This window comes from Hoplias malabaricus, chromosome 5, assembly GCF_029633855.1.
Source record: "Hoplias malabaricus isolate fHopMal1 chromosome 5, fHopMal1.hap1, whole genome shotgun sequence".
Taxonomy (NCBI): Eukaryota; Metazoa; Chordata; class Actinopteri; order Characiformes; family Erythrinidae; genus Hoplias; species Hoplias malabaricus.
This window is the reverse complement of record NC_089804.1, coordinates 53,789,743-53,811,097: the sequence shown is the minus strand read 5'-3', so window position 1 is coordinate 53,811,097 and position 21,355 is coordinate 53,789,743. Positions and strand designations below refer to the sequence as shown.

Here is a 21,355-nt window from a genome sequence, read left to right as displayed (position 1 = left end):
CGAGTGTGAGGGTTTTTTTTATTCAGCAAAATGTTAAAGATATGACCATGCTTTAGTGCATTTAAAAAATATATTAAATATTAGTATCATATAAGTGAAGAAAAAATGTACTTTTGTGTATTGTGTTTCTATTAGATTACGACTCTTGAGCACACAAATATTGAGATCGATATGTTGCTTAATGACCTTGTTCTCTTACAGTGTATCAAAAACATTCTATTATACAGCTTCATTCAACATCAAACATTAAGAAATGGAAAAGTTCAATGTAGGGATACCGATGTAATGTACTGATACACTTATATTAGTGGTTTGTCTTATGTTTAGTGACTATATAATTAAATATGTTTATCTGTCACTGAGTTAACTAATTGTATTGGCAAATATTTAGTGGTGTGTTCTCCCAGCACCGATGCTGTAAAACAGTTCCAAGTGACAAACAACTATGGATTTTTCAGGTATTTTATTAGGAATAGTGTGTTTCCTGAGACAGAACAGACACTTAAATCAATATATACAGCTGATCAAAGTAACAGAAAACAGTCACACATACAAAGACAAATTGAAGCACAACAGACAGGAAAAAATGGACAGCAAAAAGATTTCCCGTGCCATCAATATGAACAAAGTATTTTGACAGCAGATATTACAATGCCAGTTCACATTTAATATGTAGTTGGTTAAATTTCATTTGAATGGAGTAGATCTGTGTTACACTGGAGCTGTCTGGTTTCTTGTTTGCTCATGAAACTTTACAGGTCATCCCATACTTGTATTTCCATTTCCCATAGGATCGCTATTCAGCTCACCTCCTATAGGACAGGATTGACTTGGCATTAAGCCATATGCCTGACTTAAACATATTTACACCTTTCTTGCTGTTCAGATATTTACATACAGTGGCACCTCAGCCTTCACCAGTAGAAGGTTTTAGTGAGAAAGCTGGCAGCTGTGTTTAGCCAGCTTCCGCTAGATTCTTGTTTAGCAGTAGTACGGGAGATGGCACGATCTGTCTCCTTTTCAGGACTCTCATCTTCGGGCAGATAATCCGGCAGGTGAGAGTTCTCCTCTACCTTCAAGCCTGCAGTGCTCAGAGGGATGAGAACCTGTAGCCATGAGAAATAGGTTAATAAATGTTCAGATATATACTCTTTACTAATTATACTACTCATTAATTAATTAAATTAAACTCATTAACAAACACTGAGCCCACAGAACAGAAAACTGCTCTGCCCCGTTCAGATTACAAGCAGAAATTTTGTGTTATATTATAATGTATAACCCAACGTTTACCTGCGACAAGGACTAGATACTTAGAAACTAACAAAACACAAAAAGCAGATCTGCTTCCACATACCTCTTCACCACTGTCATTTTTCACCACCTGCTGAGCTGAAAGAACTTTAGTGGCTGCAATGGCAGAGGCCAGACTCTGAAAAACAAATACATTAGATTATTAAACATACCTCAGATTGTACAACAAACTAATAACAAAACATAAATCTTTTCACTCAATAGCTAATAAGTGATCTAACAGTAAATACAATCAGAAAAAAGTATCGAATGCTACAATTAAGTCAAGAGACAAGCTGAACATATGCTATACCTCAGTGGGCAGATCTGCACGCACACGCACTGTGCATCGTTTCATAGCCATCTGAAACGTGAAGCTAATCACTCCTTTAACTTTCAAAAGAGCCTCTTCACACACTCCTCGCTGGTGCTGAAAAAATCATACATAATAAAAATGGAATACAAGTTTCTGGAACTGTTGAACTAACTCATATTGACACAAATCTATGATTAAATATTGAAAATGTGCAAATTATATACACACCATACACACATGAAAAGGCTGTACAGTGGAACCTCTACTAACAAACTTTCCAAGATACAAACTGGGCATTTGAATATTTTTTTGCCTCCACCAACGAACCATGACTCTAGAAATGAACCCAAGCCTCCACCGAGCCGGCGGCTGGAAATAGCCACTGACCCCAATAGACGAGTCTCCCAGCGCGCCCAGACTGGAGTGAGCTTTTAAGATTAGCAAATTGTAGCGTTAGCAATTTCGCATTAGTGTAAATAGCAGACATCAAAATTCGTGTTAAGTTAAGCCATATCTACACTTCATCTCCCCCACTAGAGGTGGGCGTATCGATCCAAATATCGATACCAACACTGGTATTGATCAATACTCATGGAATATGATCGATACTCAAGCCTTTATTCTCTCCCACCGCTCTGCCGCTAAAGTCTGTGTGGTATCGGTATCCGAATCAATATCGGCAATACTGGACCTGTATTTACATGGTATCGGATCGATACCAAAACTCCCTTTATCGCCCACCTCTACTCCCCACATTCACCCGCCTACTCTCCATTATTCCACCCCCCGTCATACAGCCAGTGCCTGTGTTACTCCTCCAGCCAGTTGTCACGTCTTCAAGGTAGCAATATGTAACCACTTATAAATTTTATTTCTTTTTTATTACTGTTACCACTGTATTTCTCTTTTATTTTTAGTAATGCTACATTTATATTTTTACTATATGGGGGGGGGGGGAATCAAGTTCGTAGGTAAAGGTTTCACTGTATTTTGCATCAGTATTAATACACACATCCTTACCATCCCATCAAGACCCTGTATGTGTAGAGTGACTGATTTGGCTTTTTTATTGGAGCTGTTAATAAAGAATTGATGTTTATTTCTCCTCTGCGGCTCTGGAGTTTTGAAAGTTTTCGGACCACTCAATACCTCGTGCACTTCTTTGGCAAGATCTGTTATGTCACCACTCATTGCATTACTGCGTGAAACAAAAGAGAGGGAATTATCAATCAGTGCATTACTGAATGAAATGTCTGTCAAATAAAAGCATCTGCACTGTGTGACTCACTTTTCCATGAGTGACTCAAGGGTCACCATCATGCCAAGCTCATTCTTCATGGTGTCCGTGTTTTGAGACGACTCTGCCAAGTACCTCAAGGTCTAAATGTGGATATTCACCATTAAAGCGACAAGAAAAAAATCCAGGCCCTCATTTCTAACTGGAACACACTTGTACAATCAAGTAAACGTGCTAATGAAGTAAGGAAGATTTGACTGTAGTTTAAACTTAGGGAGTTTACTGGTATTCTTGTTTTTTAAACAAACCTTTTTATTGGAGATTTATGTTTCTACAGGTGTTTTGACCTATTTTTAAATATTTAGCTTCAAAAACCTGTTAAAAATTGACTTTGGGGATTCAAAATTTACTTTTCTAAAGTGTTCAAAACTATTTTTAAAAAACACCTCACAAATGATCACAAAATAAACTTTCACTTTATAAGAATATGTAAATAATTCAATCTTTGTTTCCAAACATTGTGTTTATCATCAGTTTTATGTGGAATTTTCTGCCCAATCAACACTTAACTACAATTCTAACCTTTCAGTGAATCTCCACTGAGAGCCACCAGCTGACAGTTGCCTGTGTTAGCCAGCACCTTCCTATCCAGCCAGAGAGCAAGGCAAATTATCCTTGGCTGGGACAGCTTAGGCATCACCTGGATTCTAACCTGCAGCATCTAGATGATAGTGCCAATGCTTAGTCTGCTACTCCACCCATAAATAAGTACATTTTAATAAAAATGTCAGACAGAACCTTATAATTCAGAGGTGAAGAACATAATGGCTTTCCACTTTCATTATTGATTCAACTCATTTCCCTTATTGAGTAATTTTTACTATCTGTCAAGTTGTGGAAAATGAAACATTTTTGGGACAGTGTCACAGTATTTTAGACACTGCACCAATCCTCATACTTTCCAGGCTACAAAACACATCTCGGTGTAAGAAGGTCACATGATCTTAGCTACTGATATTATAACAATTTAGGACTGAAACTCAGCATAAAACATGAAAGTGAAAAATATGGTGAAATAACGTGACACTATACCTGCAGAGTAGCAAAAACTACTTGAGGGTCTTTGTGGTCTAAGAACAGTACAAGACCTGGTAAGCAGCCCTGGTCCTGGACTATAGCTTCACGATTCTGAGGCTCAGACGCCAGGTCCCGGAGCTGAGACACTACTGACAGTGCATCCATCATCTTTCTGCTAATCTGGTGGTTGGAACAAAGGTCAGGGAATTAGAAAAAGTATACTTAAACTGTTTGAAATAAAATTAAAGAGACATAAATACCACACGTTTTTCTACTCAATTGCTAGTCATCCCCAGTTTCACTCTGTGAGCTATTAGCTGAATTCCCCGATCACACACACAATACCAATAACATTAATTCAATCAAGTACTGTCAACCACCACCTCTTGTGGTATGGCTGCCATTTTAACATCACTGGACAGTCCATTGTGCCAGAGCACAGCGAAGACTGCCAAAATCCAATACATCAGCTTAAAGACACCTGTGCTGCATGGCACAACTGGTGTGATGAGTGAAGGGAGTGGGACAAAGTAAAGCCAGTTTTTCCCTGGTTGCTTTTCCACCACCACAGCTCCCCCACAAAATGTAGCAGATGATTTCACAAAAACCTATCTCTTATGGGAACTGCAGACTGTGAAATCCACAACAACGGCAGTGATAAATTTAGACGCTGTTTACTTGTGTTTTTGTGTGATGTTTTTGTTTTGTTTTTTTGACTGAACATGGCTCTGCATCCCATTTCTCACAGAGTAGTAGAGTTTTTATTTGGTTCTTGCACGCCAAACAAGGAGTGTTTGAACCTCTTCAAAAGACCACAGTGTAATTTTATGAGCTGCCTATGTGAATGAAATAATTAATATATATATATATATATATATATATATATATATATATATTTAAACTCTTCAAGGGAATGCGGTGCACCGGCGCCATCTATTGTCCAGCCGCAGCCAATAGAACAAAATTTTACTAAAAACTATTGCAGTATAACATTGATTAGCAGACACATCATCTAGGTTATTTCCTGTGATGGCCTATTATATGTGAGTCTTTAGGGGCATTGCACTGATCAGACGTCTGGTTCTTATCACCACAACTGTCAACAATATCTATTTAGCAACTTGTTTTTGAATAATTAGACAGTCAGTGTTCTACAATAAACTATTTTATAGAAATCTGATCTAAAAGACAATATTTACACAATAAACTCTTAAATAACGCAGAAGTGTGCTTTGTGACCCTCTGAATTGCTATGTCAGCTAACGTCATTATGGGTGGGCAGGGATGAACTGTGATACACACTGCTCAAACCTAGCTAGCTAACTGGTAACATTTTTTAAATTCATGTTATGTTAAAGCCCTACAGAGTAACAGACACAAACAAGTATAAAAGATAAGTCATAATGTCCGTTTGGCGACTATTCAGATGAGCCTTTCTAAACTCGTCAGTAATAAAGAAACGGAGTTAGCTTAGCTTAAGCACGAGACACATGAAAATACGATAGAGATGACAATGTCTGAATAACGGACGCTTTTTAAATTTGATCTTTAACGCTTTGAATGCACCTTTAATAATGTTACGCCTCATCTGAATTAATATATGGTTCTATTTTGCCTCATTTTTACTTTTTAACCAATATTTTAAGCGTTATTTCCTCTTACCGCCTCTCAGCCAAGATTCACCGGTTTCTAGTGATGTATCATTTGCAAATGAGTCGAATGCTCGATTCGGCTCATTAGGAGCCGTCTCGCGTTGATTACCTGACCATCTTCTTTATATTATTTTAAAATGAAAACTAAGTATGACTGTAAAACTGAAAAACTACAGAACATTATTACATGATTTTGTTTGTTTGTTTAACACACCTCTATTTTGACAGTTTGTAAATGAATAACCCAATCATTTTACATTTTTAATGTGAAATCTTGCATTGTTGATATTACCAATGCATTATATAAAGCCGCCAATTTTGGAAATAACTCAAATAAAACGACAATGGTTAAAATGACGAGTTCTTTGGTAGCCAAAGGAGTCGGCTCATCTGCACCGACTCGCTAAAAAAGGCTCACTGCAGAAAAGATACGAATACAAATACGAATTTCGCACTCGTTTTCAAGAAGCTCACCATTGGTCCAGAAACGCGGTGACGACACCAAATACTTAAATATGATTGGCTACATCGTAACTGTGACTTTCGTTTCGTCCAATCAGAAGCGATGGGCTCGGACAGCGTTATTTGATTTCCACAGTGAGCGAGAGAAGTGGAAGCTGATGTGAGTTATTTATTTTTGGTATGTCTTGTTGTATTTTTTTTGTTTACAATATTTTTTGTATTTCAATGCTGTAAACGGAACAGACATGTGTATAACATATGCGCAGGGTAATACCAAAAAAGTTGGTTCACTATTCGCCAGCTTTTCTTTCTGTTGTTCCGGTCCATCTTAAATCTTGCAGCAGTTTAACTATCGCACTATTTAAGGTGGTACGGGACATTCAAAATCGAAGTTGGAAATGCGAAATTGTGCGTACTATAAACACTGAATATGTGTTTTACCTTTGTTGCCGCTAATCTCTCATCAAGACAACGTTGTAATTTTTGTTCCTTTGCAGAGTTGAAGGCAATGCGGGTTATTTGAGCACATCACGTGTTTACTGCAGTGTGCCTTTGCTGGAGCTGGATCCCTTTCAGCGGTGAATGCTACAGAAATCCTGCTGACATCTCAGTTCTCTTTGCTGGAGGATTAAAAGGCAACGTTCTCATGTCCCTGCTGGAAGACATTGTGGATTTGCTGAGATATGTCTTTGAATATTTTGGAGTGCCCACTGACATGGTAAATAACAATGTTGTTTTGTTGTTCAGTGTTTGTCATCCTTATTAATTCGTACATTTTACACCCCAGCTCTAGACAGAACGTTTACCTGTCAAGATATTGCATTTTCAAGTTTTTACACAAGCTTACTTCTGAGGGAATAACTCTTTTTCCTCTTTTTCATGTATTATTATTATTTATTTCCGGCACGATACTGTCAGTCATATCAGTGCTGGCATATACGTCACTATAAAGTAAAAAATAGCAATGTATTTCTATATTTTATTGTATTTTATTTCAAACGTTTAGGTGATTGTGAGGTACAGTGCTTAAACATATACATTTTACTTTACTTTTCCTGCATCTGAATTCCTTAGAAGTAAATATTACGTTCCTCTTTAATACTAATCAAAAATGCATCAACATCAGACATTAAGTTAAGCACAATTAAGGTTTGTTTGATCTTCATAGAAATGCATAAAATATACTTGCTTAAGAAGGTGCATATCATTCCCAATATCAAGCAGCAATTACAGGGGTTTAAAACTCTCCATCCCAGTACTGGGTTCTCTAGATTGATTGCGCTGTATCCAATACCTTTAGAATGAGACTGAGTTTATGATCAGCACCTGACTTCGTTATTGTTTCATGTGGACATATAATGTATGCTCATTAAAATATGCATTTCAAAATATTGGACATCAGCTCCAGCACAGTATTCCTGTATCAGTGCTGTATCCTACTTTATATCAAGCTTTTTGTGTTAACTGTGTTATGTCGGCTGAGCCCAGGGACCGCTGCAGCCGTCTTGTTTTAGTGTTGTATCTTAGACCAAAGTTATTCTCATGAGAAAACTTCAGTCACTCTGCTGACAGGCGCTGGATGTACAAAGAAGTTCCACTGCAGTCTCATAGAAAGCTCAGAACAGTAATGACTTGATATTTTTTTTGTTTTTCAAAGGATGCTTGTAAAAAAACATATTTTATTTAAAGCATCGTTTCCCACCCTTCTTTAGCTTCTAAGTTAGGTTTGTTTTAATGTGGTGTTCTGTAACGTGAGTCTAAAACTTCGTCCTGAAATAAATGCCCCATTTTTGCTGCTGCAGCTGGTTCCAGTCTGGGAGACAACACTGTGTGGACAGTATCGCAGCATTGTCCGCATGATCGGCACAAACCTACCTCTCGCACCACGCCCTCGAGTTCATTTTCAGGTAATGGGAAACACTAATATGGGAAGTATATCTGTGTATTCTATTTAGCATTTGTAAAATGACCTGATTTTTAAAACTTTTCTGAAAATAAGTGTTTAGAAATTGACTTATAAAAACAAAGTTCTGTGCATAAATCGAAACATATCATCCACATTTATATAAAAATTTAAAGTGGGAAAAAGGTCGTACTACCATACTGATGGTGCATACATCTTTAAAATGGTGTCTAACCCAGTGTGTTCTTTACAGAAATTAGTACAGAAACCCCCCCCCCTCCTTTCATTTGCAGTTTTGTTGGCAGATTAATTTAGTTTTATTAAAAATATATATATAAAAGTAATAGAAACATTTGGAAATTCAAAGCAGTGATATTATACATATTAAATTACATAATAGTGGTTAAGAATGAAATATTAATAAGAGATTAGTATTACTTCTTTTTATATTGTATTGATTTGGTGCCTATTTAAGTGGTTTTCTTTGTGTGCAGATTCCTCTGCAGACATTGAGGAGACATGGTCATATTGATGTTGCAGTGGAGTCTGGGATACCTTCACTGGCTGATGTGTTGTACCTCGCTGAGGACGAGGGAGACGGCTGCACTAAGTTGAGGTATTGAGTGGAAAAAAAGAATCAGAATTTGATTGTCTTCAAAGAAAGGGTTCTGTGACACTGTGAACACTTATTTTTAGGATGTTTTGTTAAGTGCTACGTTATGTCAATGTAATTATAAAGCACTTTAAAAACAACAAATGTTGTCCAAGCGGATGTCCAAATAATACAACAAAATCAGAAACACAAAACAGAAAATCCTAGTATTAATAACATGAAAAAAAGGCCAAACAAAACCAGAAATATAAGAAAATCTCACACAGAATTAACAGCCAAAGAATAAAAATAAGATTAAGGGTGGGATTTAAAAGTCAACAATGTGGGGGCAAGCCTAACATGATCAGCATAGTGTGGGGGCTGTAACTGCAAAAGCATAATCACCGCTGATCAGGTCTGATCAGCAGATTTGAGTGACTGATTGAACATATGGTTGTGAAAGTTCAGTGGGAGAGACCTATTCAGTGATTTATAAACAAACTTTAACATTTTTAAATCAGTCCTGAAACATACAGAAAGCCAGTGAAGGGACTCATTTAGGGGAGAAATATGTTCTTGCTTGGGTATTCTTGTTAAGAGATGAGCTGCAGCATTTTGTACCAACTGTAACCAACTGTGAAATGGAGGCCTGATCAGCACCAGCATAAAGTGTATTATAATAGTCACGTCTGGATGAAATAAAATCATGTTTAATCCCTTTGAATTAAATTAAATTATTTAATTTAAATTATTAAAAGATAAAAACGGGCTTGATGTTTGATGAGAGCCTTGATTGGGAAAAAAAAGCTAAATTTATGACTGAGAAAAACTGTTCATTATCACAACTAGATTTAAACAGAAGCTCTTGGGTTCATGAAAACATAAGTCCCTATGAGGGGCACTAGAGACATTTCTGCATCGAAAAATCAGAACTTTGTTGCAGGTTAAATTTTCATGCCATCCAGGTTTTGATGTCCTCAAGATTGTCCCAATAGAGTCTGGCTAGAGATTGTATCTCAGCTTCAAGGGCAGGTAAATAAATGTAGGTATTGTTTGCATGTCAATGAAGGGAAATATCATATTTCCTAAGAAAGGATCCTAATGAAAGGCGCCAGTCCTTCACAGGGCAAGACAGACAGACACACACACACATTCACTTACACACACACCTACGGACACTTTTGAGTCGCCAATCCACCTAACAACGTATGTTTTTGGACTGTGGGAGCAAACCGGAGCACCCGGAGGAAACCCACGCAGACACAGGAAGAACACACCACACTCCTCACAGACAGTCACCCGGAGGAAACCCACACAGACACAGGGAGAACACACCACACTCCTCACAGACAGTCACCCAGAGGAAACCCACGCAGACACAGGAAGAACACACCACTCTCCTCACAGACAGTTACCCGGAGGAAACCCACACAGACACAGGGAGAACACACCACACTCCTCACAGACAGTCACCCAGAGGAAACCCACACAGACACAGGGAGAACACACCACACTCCTCACAGACAGTCACCCAGAGGAAACCCACACAGACAAAGGGAGAACACACCACACTCCTCACAGACAGTCACCCAGAGGAAACCCACACAGACACAGGGAGAACACACCACACTCCTCACAGACAGTCACCCAGAGGAAACCCACACAGACAAAGGGAGAACACACCACACTCCTCACAGACGGTCACCCGGAGGAAACCCACACAGACACAGGGAGAACAAACCACACTCCTCACAGACAGTCACCTGGAGGAAACCCATGCAGACACAGGGAGAACAAACCACACTCCTCACAGACAGTCACCTGGAGGAAACCCACACAGACACAGGGAGAACACACCACACTCCTCACAGACAGTCACCCAGAGGAAACCCACACAGACAAAGGGAGAACACACCACACTCCTCACAGACAGTCACCCAGAGGAAACCCACACAGACAAAGGGAGAACACACCACACTCCTCACAGACGGTCACCCGGAGGAAACCCACACAGACACAGGGAGAACAAACCACACTCCTCACAGACAGTCACCCGGAGTGGGAATCGAACCCACAACCTCCAGGTCCCTGGAGCTGTGTAAAGGAATCTTATACAGTGAAAATAAAATTGGCCCAAAATGGAACCCTAGTTTCTTCATTTGCATCCAAGTTTCTGAGCTGTGTTTTTCATGCTTCAGCATTTGAAACCACTCACCTCTGTTTTGCAGCATCAAAGTTGTGCTCACAAATTGCTGAGCTGGTTCAGAGAGTAACAGATAATGATAATAATATTGGAAAAATATCATAAGAAATGCCTTATTCTCCCATGTCAAAACATTGAGCTATTGCTTGTTGTGAAATAACACAAGCCATACCTTTGATTCTTTGGATTATCACTTTCATAGTTGGTTTTATGTTTGAGAACATTTAATAATAACATAGATTTTAAAATAATAATACAAAATTTAACATATTAAAACAAACAAGCAAAAAAAGACCTAACAGCTTATTGTTTTTTATGTCATAGGAGTGCTGTCCCACTGAGTAAATGTGAATGGCCTCTGAGGGTGGAAAGGCCAGCGCCTGTGGCTCCTTCTGCCCAGAATGGACACAGAGCTCTGAGCCAGAGCACACAGCCTGAAGCTCTGCAAAAGATCTCTGCTCTGGAAGCTGAGCTGATGAAACTACGAGCTCAGATTGCTATGATAGTCACAGCTCCAAAAGGTAATAGCATTTTTCGTGCACCATATTTATATTCAGTGAATATAATTTAAGAATTAGAACCTCACTCGTGTCATGTGACATCATGATGGAATTCCCGAACAAGAAACTCACTCCTTATCTAGTTTTTCATCACTCCATGATGGAGTTTTATCCAGAAGAAGAGACATAAACCACTGTGTCATAATATTTTTATTACAGACATCCCCCAGAAAAACAAATCCAATCCAAATGGGGTTTGAGTTACTTTGTCTGTGGAAACTCCTGTTATTTAGTCAGAAGTGCCGCACAAATGTTTTCTTCAGGCATTTTAGATCTATATAAGAAATGTGCAAGGCAGCTGAGGTGTGTTTGGGCAGTTGTTTGTATGAATGTTAATATTTGTTTGAAGGGGAACATAAAGTCACTGATGAGAAAAGCAAATCAATCCAACCAAATCAAACCAATAAGAGGCTGAAAAGCGGAATAAAAGGACCTAAAACCCTAGATGTAAAGCAGGAAGTAGGGAAGCATTGATGTGATCGTTTTTGGCAGATGCCATTAGCCATTATTTTTCAGGTTTGTGGATGCCTGTTCATTTAATATTGTTATATGGAATGAAGAATTTGTGCAGTAACTGCTTCTACACTTATGCAAAGGCTTTACAGTAGATATCGGAACATTGCTATGGGTTTGAATGGTTTGCAGCCACAAGACAAACTAACTAACTTCCTGTTTATGAGAGTGTTATCTACAGATACTTTTGTGTACTGACAGTTCATTTCTTTTGTTTTCCAGCCGACAGTCCCCTCCTGGGTGCTCCTGCTACACCACGTGCTGCTTTCTTACCTGCTCCTGTTCTTACTTCCACTCCTCTGTGTGCACCTCCACCTCCGCCACCACCTCCTCCTCCACCTCTTCCACCTCCTCCTCCTGCTGTAGCAAACTCTTCTCAGGTCTCAGTGACTCAGGTGATCAGGCAGAGGCAGGCGGCCAGGAAAGACAAGACTGGACCTTCGGAGTGCACCACACCAACCTCTGTCCCCTCCATGCTGGATGTCCTGAAGGATATGAACCAAGTTAAACTCCGTGCTGTGGAGAGGTATGGCTTTAGGGATATGCGATCCAAGGAATTATGATATTTGCATATCGACAAAGGTTAATGAATTATTATTTCACTGATCACAGGCAGAGAATATGCACAATAAATGACAAAAAATAAATGTACAACTAAATGCTGGTTTTATGTGAAGCTACTGCTCACAGAGGAGCACACTGATACATGAAAACGTTCTTGTTCAATAAATAATGCAAGTGCAAGTCCCGGTCTTTTTTCTTGGGGATAACGGTGCATTTTGAAATGTTGGTAAACTACAATACCATCTGCCATAAGTAGTGAATATCAGTCATGTGTGCTGGCTGTCTGTTGTTTCTATATGTACAATCAATCAGCAAAAACACCCGGTGTACTCACCTGAATCATCCTCTGATGTGTGCTACGTGTGTTTTCAGGTCTCCAGGTGGGACCCCTGTGAGGAAGAGGAGGAGTAAGGGGGCAGCGTGTGTATCAGACCCTGCGGCACTCATTGCTGAAGCTCTGAAGAGGAAGTTTGCGAGCAAGAAGAAAGATGACTCGTTTGATAAAGAGAACTGTTCAGCAGAGTTTTCTCCTTTCAGCAGCCCAGACACACCCAGAGTGAGTTGTCCGTCACTTTCAGTCACATTTTATATTCATATTTTTGGAAGTTGCGTTTTACCAATGTATGCCCTTTAGAGACAATTCCCACAGTACAGAAACATTGTTTTAAATCTAAAAATGAAAAATATTTTTACGTCAGTTTACTTTAAATAACTGTTTATTGACTTAAATGTTGTTGTTTCAGATCATTCCTGTAGGGACCCACTTTAAATTTGGGAGACAGCTAACTGCATGAAAGTAAACGCAGACCAAAAGTGAAACACAATTTAATTCGAGTTACAAATAAGTTTCTGTGAAAATTCCCACAGCCACGTACAATAGATGTTTTTCTCTTCAAACATACCATTCCACCTTTAAAGGATGCGTAGCTTCTGAATGTAAACAAACCAGGGGAAACAGCAGTTCCCCTAAATCTTAGACACTGCCTTTGAGCTTCATCTGCAGCTGCTCCAGAGCATCCCATTCAATTCCTGCTTTTCTGTGAACGTTTGTGTACACCGCTGGACATCAGTTAGACATTGTTTCAGTGAATTATTTTTCAGTGTTGTCCCATTGGGGGTGCTGTTTTACAGTTATTTGCTGAAGCAGACTTATTGTATTTATAATCTGGTTTTTTTAACCTTTCCTCAATGCTGTGTTTATTTGCAGGTTTCACATCCACTGAGACGAGTTCAGGGGAGAATTCACCTGTGACTCCAGAGGTCTAACAGGAAGTATGCTGGAGAATTGTCTTCAGTATGGCTTTAAAGGTTTTCTCACTTTCTTTCAGCATCCTCTGACTTGCAGTACTCCTCTGCTGTGGAAGAACAAAAAGAATCTGTTCTTTTGAGCTCTGGACGGTTTTGTGCAGTAATGCAGTTCTTACACTGGGATTTTTACTGGGGTCTCCCATGAGAGAATGTTCAATGTAAATGACCAGGTTTATGAACAAATGCTAAGTCTAAGGTAAAGCAATACATTCAAATGGACCTCTGGCTTGGGCCCTTTTGCCTTTTTTTTTTTTTTTGTTATTGTTATTTGTGTATAAATGCATTTGCACTGCTCAGCCTGCCCCTTTTAATGAAACCTGTAAAGCCAGTCATTGAAAACCTCCACTTGGTACAGGACTGGTGTGGGTTATATAAATTATTTGTAAGTGTGTCTGTCAGGTAAGGTGTTTCACAAGCACATTATGAGCAATTGTGTCACGAAAACTCAAGCTTACACAATTTCTCCTCTACTCCAAGTTCAGTAGATCAACCTATTTGTTGTCTGAAGTTTGCATTTTTGTTTTTTGCACTGGAGCTACAAGGCTAACGTAGCTAACAATTAATTAATCATGCAGCTTTGTATTAACACAAATGAGTTAGGATTTTGGCATGCAGTGTGCACCATGCTATAAATAAGCCTCTATTTCTTCTTAGCTACATTAGCCTCTTAGCTGCATTAGCCTTAGCTACATTAGCCTCTCAGACACAATCCAGGCTTTATTGGTTGATAAAGACCTGTAAAGCACCATACATTTGGATAAAGGGGCAGTTTTGTAAATATGGTTTTTGGCCTGAACATTTGCTTTAATGTATAGTTTTGTTCATAAGCTTTGTGATCTTAATTTGATGCATGTATGTGTGTGTTTATATGTAAATGTGGAGGTAAGGTTTTGAAAGTATGTTTCAAACCAATCAGGGAAACGTTCTGCTCCATTAATCACTTCTGTCCATCTGCCTTTTCTGGTGCTCTGCTGTAGCTTTGTGATATTTTTAAAATGGGAGTAGGTTAAAGCTGGCGTCCAGCTCTTTCTCTGCATGTCTTAAATTGCTTATTGCAGGGAAATGTACTTTTTAAAGTTTTTTTTTTAAACAGTGGTGGTTATAGAAGCTAGAGTTTGTAAAGTCTAAAATGTAAGCGTAGCCAAATTAATTACAAACTAAAACTAAACCTACCCATGCCTTCTGAAGTTTTATATTTAATGGGAACTTATTCACCTCACATGGACAGCATTTTTAATTAAATTTTGGACTGTAGCCTTCCCTCAAAGTGATTGCAAATATTTCTCTTATAAATTTTGTGTGGTTTAGCCTTCGGAGACTTTAGCCTAGTTTTATCACCACCACTGAGAACAACAGGAACTCGGTAAGCTTCTCTATAAATGTACATTTCACATCAAAAAATCCAGACTGATTTAATCCTTTAATTAAATTCTTTTTTCTAGAGCGCTGAAAATACTGGGGGTTCATTTCAAAGTAACTAGCTTGTGTCTTTTGAATGATGACCTACACTGTAATTAACAATGTTACATGCAACTGAATGACCACACCCGCAAGACAATGAATAAAATTGTTTTTAACATTTATGAGTTAACCATTCTATGAGTGATTTTCAAGCATTATTTTTATAAAAATTAGAGTGAAGAAACCCATGTATAAACCCATTTTTCCAGAAAAGTTGAATCCGATTTAACTTTTATTTAATGAGTGAATGTAGAAAATGAAAATATTTAAAATATTTTCAGTCACCAATTTGATTGTATATATTTTTTTATAAATGTAAACAAATTTAGAATTCAAAGAATTTGGGAAAGTACTCAAAAAAGGGTGAAAAGTTCATAGAAAGTTCATGTCAGTGTTTTGAAGCATTACACTAAGTGAAACTAAAAGATAAAAAAGTAGCATTCGCCAAAGGTTCAGTCTTTGTAGCATAAATTAGCACATTTTTGTAGCAAAGGTTTATGAGAATTGTTAAACAGTAAAGTCATCTGAGATGTGTTTTAAGAAAGTGTCCTGGAAATGGTGTGTGTATTTTTAAATGACATTTTTTTTATTAAAAGATGGCAAAGGCAGGAAGCACAGCAGAGTGTTCCTCGATCTCAGATCTTTGGACTTATGTTTCAGGTGAATTTAGACAGCCAGGGTTTCGTATGTCATAAATGTAAGGAACCAATCCTGTCTGCGTTTGCGGTGGGGCTTTCAAGCTGGAGCTGTTGGTGGAAATAAAGTTGCACATTAATTGCATAGTCATAGCTGTGGATGTAGGCACATACTGCATAAAGGCAAAGGTATACTGTTATGTCTAAGACAGTTTAAAGGCATTAGGGGATTTTTTTTCTGGAAATAACCTCTAAAATTCCGAGGAACAGAGATGAGTTTTTAGGTTTGATTGGTTCAGAAGAAATCGGTGTTGGGACGATGGTTTTACAAGTGTGCCCTGCTGGCAACATGCTTAAGCATGAGTAAGCATTGCAACAGAATTACACAGAAGGTCAGGTCCTGTAATTGAACCGATGTCTATTTCAGATTGCTCTAGATTTCATAACGCACATTGCTACCCACTCCTAGGAAAGTTCTGCAGATATGACAGAGGGGGGTAAATGGAGTTACATTCATCCAGTCACCCACAGAGACACCTGAGAACAGTTTCACACTCACACACACCTGAGGACAGTTTCACACAACCAATCCAGCTACCAACGGGTTTTTGGATTGTGGAAGGAAAGTGGACACAGACACGGGAAGAACACACTGAACTCCTCACAAACAGTAGTGAAGGTTGACCCCGTGACCCTGAGACTCTGAACGTAAAGCAGGGCCTAGTTTATTTATAGAGCACCTCTCATACACAATGGCAATATAAAGTGGTTTATAGAGATAAAAGGAACCGTCAAATACATTTGAAGATTTCTGACATCAGACCTCAGACAGGATCTTACGTGGATAGTTTCAATTAAAGCTCAATATTCAAATAAAGATTACATTCAAGTCTGGTGTTTTCCTGAACCCTAAGTAATGAAGAGCACCACTAAGCTGTTAATAATTTCTTGGGATACTCAGTGTTAGCAAACTTTAGAACCTCTAAGACATGTTCATGTTTAGCAGCCGTAACTGAATAATATCTTACTTCGATGTGGTACTAACCTCTCAGCTGTTAATGAGACTGAAGGTGATATTTTGCCACTTCTTTTAAATGATGTTGTAGCACTTCTAGGGAAAGACTGAAAGCTGTATGATGTATTTGATCAATCACTATTTGGAAAATCATTTTTCCTTGTCCTAAATGTAACCAAAATGGCCAGGAACGACATTTGTTGAGTCACATTTGCCGCATATGCACATAGCAGTGCTACCCTGAGCAGATCAACTTCAGCACACAGTGTTTGTGCTATGCAAGACACTGTTTGTTTGTTTGTGTGTGCGTGTATGTGTGTGTTTGTGTGGTTGGGGTGTAATGGAATAAATGTATTGTGTGGCATCTGTTGTTTGTTTCTGTAAACCACATCCTTTCAATCACGAAAGGTTAGCATGAGGAGGATGTACTGGTCTACCGAGGCAGGAAATGGTTACACGCTGAAATCTGATTAATCCTCAATTCCGTCTCTGAGTGATCGGTTCAGTCGACTGTGAGATGGAACTTTCCCATCAGACCTTTGCCTTTTATTCCACACCATGCATTTCTGTTTGCCTGATTAGAGGCTTGGGTTAATTATAGTGATGCACCTGTGCACCCAATGCTGTCTGTCTGTCTCTCTGCTCCAAAAATGACTTGGAATTGAATCGTTTTACATAGTTTTTTTTTTTCTTCTCCTTTAAAATGACTATTTTGGGGGAACTACATGTTTGTCATTGGACGGTGACAATACATTCGTCTCTGTCCCTTTGTCTTATCTATCTCTCATTTGCTAAATTCAGTATGTATAATGTAACCATGAATAGCAGTCACTACAAAACGTGCTAACGTATACAGCACTGCTGGTATAGTGAGTAGAAGTGCTGAGCCCCTTAAGGCAGGTTAGTGGGAGGAACACCATGTTTTACCAAAGAGTCCTTGAGCAAGAGTCCTCAAACTGCAATCACCCACACATGTTACATAATTTCATGTTGTTCTGGAGCATCTGCCAAATGCCATAAACATATCTGTTGCTGAAATCTGACACAATTATGTGTTTTTCATGTTATTGTGAACCCCTTATATGAAATTCCAGAGGGAGGCCTTAAATTAAAGGAACAATAGGTAGTATACTTACCTTAAAATTATAGCTTAAAAATCTTTGTGATACTTCATTGACCTGTAATAGGGAGATTAGCGCTTCTGTCATTGCTAATCTAGGCTCAGCACTGCAGAAATTGCGCTATGTATCTTTTGGGGGAGGGTAGGAAACAGCCCCCCCCCCTCCATCTTGGATTTAGGTGAGTGTTGTAAAACTGATTTGAGTAGATTTCAATTGAAATAAACTGAATTAAACTATGCAAATGTAGGGGGGCAAAGGAGCATAAATGCTAATTCTTACCTAGTGTGCCTTTAAGGAAATTGTCCTGTACTCTGTTCTTGAGATCATAAGCTTTTCTCTTGGTCTTAATAGAATGGTTGTTTGGTTTTTGGTTCCTTGGTTTTGTTATACTGAGCAAATAATGTTTGTTCCCTCCAGAAGAACATGTTGGTATTGTGAGATCCCAAGGTAAATAAGTTATATTCTCAAGAAATATGTGTTTGCTGTATTTATCTTGAGATCATGAAAAAATACAATGTCCTGATCTCAAGATAAATACAGCAAACACACATTTCTGTAAAATATAATAAAGCCATGGCTTCTCTGGACCTGTGTAGCTTCTGACAGATAAAAAAAATCTAAAGCAAGCTTCATCCTGTCAGTTAGGGGGCTGCTTTATGGAGACCACTCTGAGATCTGGCAATCTGTGACCAGCAGGTGGCGCCAAGGCCCTGCAGTAATGATTCAACCTGAGCAGTGGGGGACGTGTACTTTTAGGGAAATTTAAGGGGACACACACATTCCCATGAACCGGGAAGCTTCAGTGTGCCAGAGTTAGTCGTGACTGCATTTGCATAACTATATGCACATATTTGCAATGCAAATGAAACATAGAGATTTGGAGTGTTCGGCGACCTGATTGGGTAATCACAAAGTCACATGACACCGTCTTTGTTCAAGTGAACATTTACTTTGAATTAGAATTCCCTGCAGGGGGTTACTACATGTCACACTGCCACTGTGTGTGTGTGTGTGTGTGTGTGCTTACCATTAGCTTTCTGTGACCAGCCCAAAAAAAAAAAAATGCATAAAGCTATACAAAATGAGGCCAAAGGTCAACATTCAGTGTCTAAGGCCCTGTCTCAAATTTTGTCTTTAGCCCTAATGCACTTTTTGAAGTACACACTTTTATGACAACATCAAAGGATTAACAGAAGCATTAAAAACTTAATTCGTACACAGTTCATTCATTCGTTTGTTTGTTTATTAGTTAGTTTGTTTGTTCATGCAATCTTTTGTTCCTGATCAGTGTGGAGCTGCGTAACACACTCAGCTCATATCCACTTGTATAACTTTACCACATTAAGGTTTAAAAATGCTTTTTAATAAATTTAGCATTTTCAGAGTAAATAGTAAACAGAAGTCAACAATACATTTCTACTTCTGATGAGTATATATGTGAATAATCCAGTTTTTCCAGAGGCTTTAAAATATTTAGACACTTTAACCATTTCAGTCTCTAGGTTATCTCCTAAAATGTTTCACTGAATGATGATTCAGGGAAAGTCCCATGGAGCAGTACGTCAGACTGATGTTAGAGTGTGTGAAGAAGAACTCCCAGAACAACCAGACCGCACTAAAGTTACTGTAAATTGAATCAGAAATTGTTTTCTTATATAAGAATTCGGATTGCATATATTCATGTAAAAATCCAATATTTAACAGAATACTTTGACAAAAAGAATAATTTCAGTCATTTTTTAGTCAGTTTCCTTAATTAACCTAACAAATTAGCAAAAATGCTAAAGGTTTTCATTTTTCTATCAAATAAAGCACTTTTGTGCTGTATATTGCCACCTCAGCATGGCAGTGTGCAAAGCTTTTTCACCCTTCCCCTTTTACCTTCATTGCTCACTAGCAGCTCAACACAGATTACACAACATTTCACACACAGAGTCAATGGTGTCCTAATGAGTTTTAACAGTCACTGGTAAATATTTTATTTGATTAGATTAATAAATATATATATATATTATATATTAAATATCCAAATTGATTTCCACTGCGGTAACAAAATGGCCACTAGGTGGCATACAGAAAGAGACTAATATAAGACTGGCTATTGTTTATCCTACTCCAGTGTTATGAATCATTCTGCCTCCATCATCTTCTGGCCTTAAATGTAATATGATGATTAATGTGGCCTTGACTTAAAAGAGTTTAATTTTGCATTTGGAGTTTTGATATTTGAGTGGATGTTTAAAACATTAGTACACAATGTGTCCAAAAGTTTGCAGATACCACTTATAATCTGATTTCCACTACATTAAAATATAACCAGTGTGGACACATGGTAGCCCAAGTGCAGTCACAAGGATGCTGTCCTTTAAATGAGATATAAAACAAGTCCTGACTCTGTGAGGTCATAAAAGTCCTGCCATGTCCTGCTTTATCTTTCACTGTGGTCAAATTTGGCCTCCTTATCATCTCCATCTTCAAACAGTTGGCTCAATCTAGCATCCTTTGTACTTAATAGCTGATGTGTGGTGAGCGTACTAATGTGAATTACATGAATCGCATTATCTAGTCATAGCTGAGGTGACTCTGTAATGTTCCACCAATGTAAAGCTCACTGGATTTTTAGAAAAGCACTATACAAGTGTAACTATCATACCATTATCCACAGGAACGCATGGAATGAAATGAGTTGCAGCAGAGGAGCTGAAATTCACCATTCTCAGTTGCAAGCTTTGACCAAATGAGTAAAAAAGCTACCTAATATTCGAATATGAAGCAGTGGCTCTGCATGTTTTGGAGTGATTGAGCACCATCCAGAACCTTTGGGATCAGTTGGTGTGTCAGTACCTCTCGTCTAACCCTTGCACCAGACCTCACTAACACTCTAATGTCTGGACCAGGAATAGAGCAATATCCTCATGTCGGTTCATGCTTTTCAACATTTGGGAGTCTCTTTTTTGTTCTAAATCCTCCAAAATGCAATTTTTCTGCAGTGGGAAAAGAGAGAGGGCCTGACATACTGGATCGAGCCCTATACTGTAGATTTATAAACACATTTGACTGTTTTGGAACATGCAAACCAACTGGAGAGCAGCAAATGGTGAGGAAACATCCTTGGATTTTTATAAAAAGTGTTTTCTGATTAAAATCGTGCCTGTAACAACGTAGAGTCACTAATGTAGTACCACCACTTGTATGCATCTGATTTGCTTCAAGACGTTTCCTCAGTAATGCATTAGAGCAGATCTGATCTCTCCTACCACATACAGGTTTTAATGCTTTGAAATGATTTAATCTACCTTTATGTGTCTATGTTACACTCCAAATATTTACACCTAACACAGAGCTCTCCTAACATGAGCTGTGTGTGTGTGTGACAGGATGAGAAAGTGTACACTGATATCACCACATCTGCCATGAGTCATACACCTCTCCCTCACCATTTA

At 38.4% G+C, this 21,355-nt stretch overlaps 2 protein-coding genes across 5 annotated transcripts; one reads left to right on the top strand and one right to left on the bottom strand.

Annotated features, from left to right (window-relative positions):
* Window positions 1–453: 453 nt before the first annotated feature.
* Window positions 454–5,667, bottom strand: armc1l (armadillo repeat containing 1, like). 2 transcript variants are annotated; one of them, XM_066672496.1, is made up of 7 exons: window positions 5,586–5,667; window positions 3,939–4,103; window positions 2,898–2,989; window positions 2,630–2,807; window positions 1,607–1,723; window positions 1,358–1,432; window positions 454–1,106 (listed from the first exon to the last, which is right to left on the bottom strand). In XM_066672496.1, the coding sequence occupies exons 2-7, from the start codon at window positions 4,089–4,091 to the stop codon at window positions 915–917; spliced, it is 807 nt and encodes a 268-aa protein (XP_066528593.1). In that variant the 5' UTR covers window positions 4,092–4,103; window positions 5,586–5,667; the 3' UTR covers window positions 454–914. The 2 variants fall into 2 exon arrangements, with proteins under 2 accessions (XP_066528593.1, XP_066528594.1); XM_066672497.1 differs by lacking the exon at window positions 5,586–5,667 and adding an exon at window positions 5,490–5,579.
* A 477-nt stretch (window positions 5,668–6,144) lies between these two features.
* On the top strand, window positions 6,145–15,232 carry mtfr2 (mitochondrial fission regulator 2). 3 transcript variants are annotated; one of them, XM_066671909.1, is made up of 8 exons: window positions 6,145–6,197; window positions 6,535–6,755; window positions 7,840–7,944; window positions 8,435–8,556; window positions 11,060–11,256; window positions 12,031–12,334; window positions 12,745–12,928; window positions 13,580–15,232. In XM_066671909.1, exons 2-8 carry the CDS (start codon window positions 6,684–6,686, stop codon window positions 13,622–13,624), a joined length of 1,029 nt encoding a protein of 342 aa, XP_066528006.1. In that variant the 5' UTR covers window positions 6,145–6,197; window positions 6,535–6,683; the 3' UTR covers window positions 13,625–15,232. The 3 variants fall into 3 exon arrangements, with proteins under 3 accessions (XP_066528006.1, XP_066528005.1, XP_066528007.1); XM_066671908.1 differs by having other exon boundaries at window positions 6,161–6,215; XM_066671910.1 differs by lacking the exon at window positions 6,145–6,197 and adding an exon at window positions 6,244–6,304.
* Window positions 15,233–21,355: the final 6,123 nt, after the last annotated feature.